Here is a 7888-nt window from a genome sequence, read left to right on the forward strand (position 1 = left end):
TTTTTTAATTAAAAAAAACTATAAATTAATTAATACAAATTTATTTATTAAAGTAATAAATAATTTAACTTTAGTACAAAAAAAAATATCAATTTAAAAATAAAATTTAATATTATAAATATTAAATACTTTTTTTGTTAAATGTAGTAAAGTTAAGAAATTCAATAAAATTTATATTATATTATTAAACATTGAAAATAAATTATCCAAACATAATGCTTGCTAGAAATTAAATGCTTAAAACAATACTTAAACAAAAATAAAAAAAACATTAGTTTAGTTTTGTTTATATTAATTATATGTTTTTTTTTAATAATTTAATTCAATTGTTTTTATTTACAATTTGCTTGCTTATTATAATATAAAATTATATATTTAAATTATTAAAATTTGACTTTTTATAAATAATTATTGTATTAATTTACTATTAAATTTTATTCATGTTAAACAAATAATGATAAAAAAAAAACTAAAATACTTTAGGTGAAAAAAAAATACTGTAAATTTTATTCATTTTAAAGTATTTCATTATTATAAAGAATGATAATCTAGAAGTACAATTTGTTATAATTAATTTTTTGTACTACAAAATAAAAATAAACTTTTAAAAATGAGATAATTTTAATATCATACTAAATTTTTTAATTAAAACTTATTTTTTAATTTTAATCTTACTAACATTGTATCATTTTTTAAAATTTTAAAATATTAAAGATGAAATGTTTTTACAAAAATAAAAAAACTAATTTTAACTTAAAAATACGTTTTCAAATCACATTATATGTTTATTATAATATTAAAAATATATTAGAAAATAAATGCTTTAAAATTAATATTTTAAAGATAAAACTGATTTATCATTCATATATCAAGAATGAAGAAATATATTAAATAAAAGATAAATTATTTAAAATATTTCTTCAACACAAATCTTTTTGTATTCTTTTATCAAATAAAATACTAATTAGTATATCGTTAAAATTAAAATATTTTTTCTAAAGTTTGAAATAACACATCAATCTAGCCATAAATATTTTTAATTTATTAATTTATATAAATCAATCAAAAAATTATTTCATAAATATAAAATCTTACAATGTAATTTGTAACAAATTTTAAATGTAAATATTTTATGTTTAAAAAAAAAAATATAAATAAAGTTATATCACATATATAGTAAACAACCTGTAGAAAACTTCTGTAAATAATTTTTAACAGAAAATTCTTGCACTAATATTATCAAATCTTTGTAATTATTATTTTTTATTTCTTTCACCATAAAATTATCAACTTACTAAAAATTTGTTTTATTAATACATAACTTACTTAATTTCTTGTTGTGAAGTATTACATCAAGTATATTTTACTTACATGAGAAATGTCCAGATAAATATATATTATTTTTTTCATTATTATAGTAGTTCTGTTAGATGAATCTTGACATACAAAAGTTCTTTTTAATATTTAGAAAATATTTTATTTAGTTAAATCTTTAAGAAACAAAAATTTTTTTTTCTTAAAAAAAGCCTATTTCTGATAGTTCTATAAATACTATTTTTATTTTTAAACACCTTCATTTTATTTTTTATTACATATAATTTTACAACTATTTGACAAATATATATATAATTTACAGGAATCCTCAGGTTCTTGGAATGAAATTTTAGAAATTTTTAAAGGCTTACCAATAGAATATTTATTTTTATTAACTAGCAAAATAAAGAATTGAAAATTATTATATAACATAAAATTGTGTTTATAATTACAGAGTTATTTTGATTATTTCTTAATTCATCTATTTCCAGCGTCAAAATTTTCATCACTTCAAACATATCTCATACCAACTTATATCATGTAATAAAACTTTATAGTATATTTTACTAATTTATACTTAAAAAAACTGTTAATTTGATACATTATAATGTATAAACATATTTACAATAAACTTTAAAATTAATATAATCAAACAGTTATAAAATTGTAGTGATTAAACGTATGATAAAAAAACATACTAATAAATAATATTTAACTCAAATAATGTGAAATTTTATTATTTTTTTTAAATTGAATCTTGAATTCTTGTCTAGACAAAAGTAATAGAATCTATTTTGATCGTAATATTTATATTTTTTAACATAAACTTATAAGTAATAAATAATAGTTTAAATGCTTGAAAATTCTTTGATTAATTGATAACAATACATTAATCATTTTATTACGTAATTTTATAATAAAAAAAAATAATGTAATGTTAAAGTATTTTATTGACTTTTTTCTTTTTTAATTACTAATTAAATTTTTTTTTAGAAATTTATTATTTTACTTTAAATAATTAAAAGGTACATTTCAAGATATAAAAAATAAAATAAATCAGTATTTCTTTTATATATTTTTTTTAAATTTTTAATTATTTTTAATAGCGTTTATTAAAAAAATAAAAATTATTTATATTAAGAATAAAGATATTTATTTCAATTAAAAATTTTACCTAAATAATCTTTATTAATTTTTGTAATACTTTTTTTTAAATAGTCAAGTAGATTTCTAAATTTTAATTAAACTTTAAATATAAATAAATTTATTACTTTATTTTAAGTTTTATTAATCATATAATTGTATTCTTTTATGTTTTTTTTTCTAATTGAAATTATTATTAAAATAAAAAAAAAAACTACTTTCAATATAAGATTTTTCAAACTATAGCTATATTTTGATTTCTAATATAATCTTAATCGGATAAAAGGCACACAATGTTATTATAATTTTAAATTTTATATATGATTGTGAAACACCATTTATTATGTATTATTCAAGATTAGTTTTAATTTAAGAATATTAAGTATAGATGACAATAAATAATAAAAATAAGTTGCTTTCAATAAAATAACGTCTTTTGATGTTAGAATTTTTAAGATTTGTTACAATTTTTCCATAAAAGTTTATGACATGTATTATTTTGTTATTTTAACAATGATAAATATTTATTTTTATATCTTTTTTTTTTCTTGATTAAATTATAATTTTTTTAAAATTGTTTTCTATTAAATATTGACACTTATAAATTTATTTAAAACAATTAATTATAATAATTTTTTATATATTACTTTATATACATTTTAAAATTAAATTTACTTTAAACTATTATTATTATAATATTATATTTTAGTATTTATTTACTTTTTAATATCACAATTTTTAATATATCTAATTTTATAAAAAAAAAATTGTAAGTTTTATGATAAATTTATAATATAATGCCTCAATGACTCTTAACTATTATCTCTTAAAATTAATCCAGAAGAAATACGTTATAAGTAGGAAATTCGCATAAGAAGATCTTAACTGTTGTTAAGGAAAATATTAATATTTTATGCAAAAAAGAAAAAATTACATACTTTCTTTATAAATAAAGATGTGCCTGAATCTTTTATGTTAAATAATATTAAAAAATTAAAAATATTTTTAGCTGGTGTTTGTATCTTTTTGTTATTATCGAAATATATTAAAAGTAAGATTTTGTTATTAATATAAAAATTGGTATCAAAGTATAAAAAATTAAAAATTATTATTAAATAGCTTAAGTTTTCAAATTAACTATGTTGTTAAAAGAGCAAAACTTAAAGTATAAAAGTTATTTTAATATAATATTTTTACTAATTATATGTTATCATTAACTAAATTATTATATTCTATTCAATTTATTATTACATTTTTTTTTTTAAAATACTTAGTGAAATATTTGCTTTTATTAATGATGACTTTTAAGGGTATAAATATATAGAAAATAATAATCTATTCACGTGAGCTATCTCATGGAGAGATAAAGGTTTATCATAAATAGGTAAGTTTAAATTAAGTCTAAATTAACATCTATTTTTAATATATATATCTTTTTTATATCATAGGAATATTGGTATAGATTTTATTATATATATATATTATATCAACGTAATCATGGTCAATAAATCTTTTATTAAAAATTTACAACTTATATTAATCATATCAATGCGATACCGTAATTAAAAACAATAAACAAATTAATTTTTTATAATTATAAATTTACTAGAATTTTTTTTTTATTTAAAAAAAAAAGGGCAAACCTTTTAATGTACATTATTATTTAGTTTTTAAGGTATAAAACACTAAAAATATTTTAGGTATATTAATCATGGTTAATTTTATTAATCAACGGTCATTACTTTATATAACTAATCAATTTATTTATAAAAAAAATTATGCTTCTTTTATAAAATTACAAGTAATTTATTGAATATCTAATTGTGTTAAATGTTTTATAGGCCATGAATTTATTTTTAATATTTAATATTATTGTTGTAATTATTTAGATTGTCTTGTTGTATGTATTATTTTATAAATATATACATTAATATATTTGTTTGTTAGTTGTTAGTTCAAAACGTTGTCAGTTACAGGTTGATACTGTTATACATTTTATTTATTTCACTAATTAGAATTGTTTTTATTTCAAAAATAATTTTTTTATTATTTTTTTTTTAATTATATTATATTTAAAAAAGTTATTAAAAGTAGGTGTTTAATAACATTTTTTAATTAAATGAATATTAAAAATTTTGAGATAATTTAATAATATATAGTTTTTAAAATATAATTTATATATTATATGTAAATTATATTTACCTTACTATTTATATATATATATATTTTTTTTTATTAAAAAATAAACTATTTATTTCAGTATTTTGTTATCATTTTTTTATATATTACAATTGTTAAATTTTATTTATATTATGTTAATAATGCACTTTTATCCATATTATTGTTTCGTTAGTATAATAAAGTTAGACAAAGAATTAAAAGTTTTAAGTAACTAACAAGTATTATATAACTTTTAATAACATTTGACTAATATCTTTGTTTAAATTGTGTATATCTAAAAAAATTTTTTTTTGTCAAAACATCCTATCTTTTCAATTAAATGTTTATATTAATCAACAATTTCGATCACGAAAATTATTTTTATACAATCAAGGGACAGATGCACTTATTTTGATCTATATTAATAAAGTGCAAACTGTCTTTAGATTGATGTAGTTTCAAGAGAGCCTAAGAGATATTTTAAATTTTTTTTTTTAAGTATAATAAAATAAAATATTTAAAATTATATATGCTGTTATAGCAATATTTTAAGCATTATACAAATAATTTTATTACAATATATTGCAAGTAAAATATTTATATATATATATATATTTTTTTTTGTCATATAAAGAAAAATGTCTTATTATATATATATATATATATATATATATATATATATATATATAATAATGAAATTGAGGAAAGATGTGTTAAGAATGACAAACCTCTATTTTATTGTCATATATTTATTGAAAAAAAAAATTATTATTGTAATTTATTCAGTTTGCCGACATTTTCATATAAATTTATTTAAGGATAAAAATGAAAAATTTTTTAATTTAATAAAAATAATACTATAATTAATACACAATAGATTTTTACTATAATTTAGTATTTTAAAATATATAATGATACAATATTTTTTATTTTTTTTTTAATTTTTTTATGTTTAAATAGCTTGAAAATAAATATCAAACATATTTCTTATGTTTAATATGTTAAAAATTGCATTTTTATAAAGGACACATATTCACAAGTTTAGAAAGAAAAAAAAAAGTACTTTTTTCTTATTAATACATCTTACATTTGTTTTAAATCAAAATATATTTTTTATTATTTCTAAATATGTCGCGAAATATATAAGTACTAATATCTTATAAATACTTCATTTATTATTAACCGGTACCACAATTAAAAGATCCGTTTTTATTAAAATATCAAATCATTAGTAATCTTTGGTTTTTTTTTTTATTTCTTGAATTTTTTGATAAGTGTTATCTAAAATAGTTAAAAATTTTAGTATAATTTTTTTTTTGCCTTATATACATATGTATTTCTATCAGTGCTATTGCCAATTTTTTTTTATTAATATATTATATGACCATGAAAATTTTGTACTTGTACCAGACATACGTCTGTGTTAAATAATTTTTAATCTTATTTTAATAAAATTGTGCTACTTTTATAAATGAACCATATTTTACACTTATTATTTAATGCGAAATGAAGAAGAATTATCTTTGTATAAGAGATATTTTATTTATGTGTTGTTGTGTAAAGTGCTGATAAGCGTTTAATTCCCAGAATTATTTTTTTTTTTAAATTTATATTACGCTACTTTTATTTTTAGAATATGGATTGTTATTTATGTATATATAATGGAAATAAACCTCAATGCCCATCTAAAAGATTTGCAAGAATTTCAATATATCATAAACCTAATAAAAAATGTAAAAGAAATGGTGAATTACCATATGAAATTCATATATCATATCCAAATGAATCAGAATTTATTATCACAGTATGTTTATTTATTTTATTAAAAAATTTAAATTTTTTTTTAGTTATTACCAAATTCAATAACAGATATAGAAATAGATAAATGCCATCTTGGAGAATGTTTATTATTTATAAATGATTATGATTTACGTTTATATATAACTGAAGCACATCCAGTATTATTACAAATGATGGCAAAAAATTTTAAAGCTTTACTAGAATTTCGTTATTCTGATGTAGATTTAATTAGTCCTTTTAAATTTTTAATTGATAATACATTAATTAATAATAACTTTTATGAAATAATTATAAATATGAATTATTCACGTTATGTTACTCAAATTGCTTGTAAAGTACCGTCTAATGTTGAACATATTATGGCACTTAAAAAATGTAAATATTTACGACATTTACATTTAACATGTCCCTTAGATATGGATAGAAGTATTTATTGTAGTGATGCTTTTTTTGAAATTCTTAAAAATTTTATATATTTAGAATGTTTTTTACTTGTTGATAGTTTTGTTTATCAAAATGGTATGCTTCAAAAAATTTTAAATTGTTTACCTAGTAATATTAAAAGTATAACTCTTGAGAAAAATTTTGGTACCACATTACCAGATTGTTTTGAACGATTTACTAAATTAGAAACTTTAATTTTAAAAGGCAATTGTTTATATACACTTCCATTATCAGTAAGTTTATAATATAAAAAAAATTATTTATATATTAATTTATAATTAAGTTAATATTTTGCAAAAATTTAAAATTATTAGATATTCGTTCATACTCAAGAGGCTTTCAATATATAAGTCATGAATTTATTGGAGCATTCCCAAAAGCAACAATTAATTATGCAAATATGAATATACCTTCAAATAGATTTATTTATGGAAAATATTCAGCAACAGAAGTTCAAGAAACTTGTGAATGTGGTTTTTTTGAAAATGATTCATTAGAGGAACCTCAAACATTAAAAAGTGCTTGTATGAAATCAATGAATGATGATGAATATTTAACACTGCCATATGATACAAATAATCGCATGGAAACATCTTTTGTTTGTTATAATTGCAAAAAAATATCATTTACAGAAGGACATGAATGTTTTTATACACAAAATTTTATTCAAATAATTGGAAAACGTTTTGATGTTTATAAAAATAAAGATCACCTTGAAACAGTATATTTTAAATATAAATATTGTAAATGCTGTAAAAATAAAATGAGAGAAAAAGCTTTATGTTAAAAATATTAATAATAATTTTTGTAATTTTAAACTTAATTTTAAATTCATTTTTTATTAATAATTATTAGTTATCATTATAATACATATCAATTTTTTAAATAAATTTTATATTTTTCTATGTATTTAGAATTTTTATAAAAAAAAATTAAAAAATAATATATTATATTTTATATAAAATATAAAGTTTATAATTATAATTTTTTTTTATTTAAAATACATAAAAATATAAAAATTGAATTT

General features: G+C 16.1%; 1 protein-coding gene across 1 annotated transcript; it reads left to right on the forward strand.

Moving 5' to 3' along the window:
• Positions 1–6253: 6253 nt before the first annotated feature.
• On the forward strand, positions 6254–7648 carry SRAE_1000352700 (Hypothetical protein; the record flags this gene model as incomplete). The annotated part of the gene is made up of 3 exons (XM_024650727.1): positions 6254–6421; positions 6465–7094; positions 7145–7648. 3 exons carry the CDS (start codon positions 6254–6256, stop codon positions 7646–7648), a joined length of 1302 nt encoding a protein of 433 aa, XP_024504475.1.
• Positions 7649–7888: the final 240 nt, after the last annotated feature.

This window comes from Strongyloides ratti (genome assembly GCF_001040885.1).
Source record: "Strongyloides ratti genome assembly S_ratti_ED321, chromosome : 1".
Classification (NCBI taxonomy): domain Eukaryota; kingdom Metazoa; phylum Nematoda; class Chromadorea; order Rhabditida; family Strongyloididae; genus Strongyloides; species Strongyloides ratti.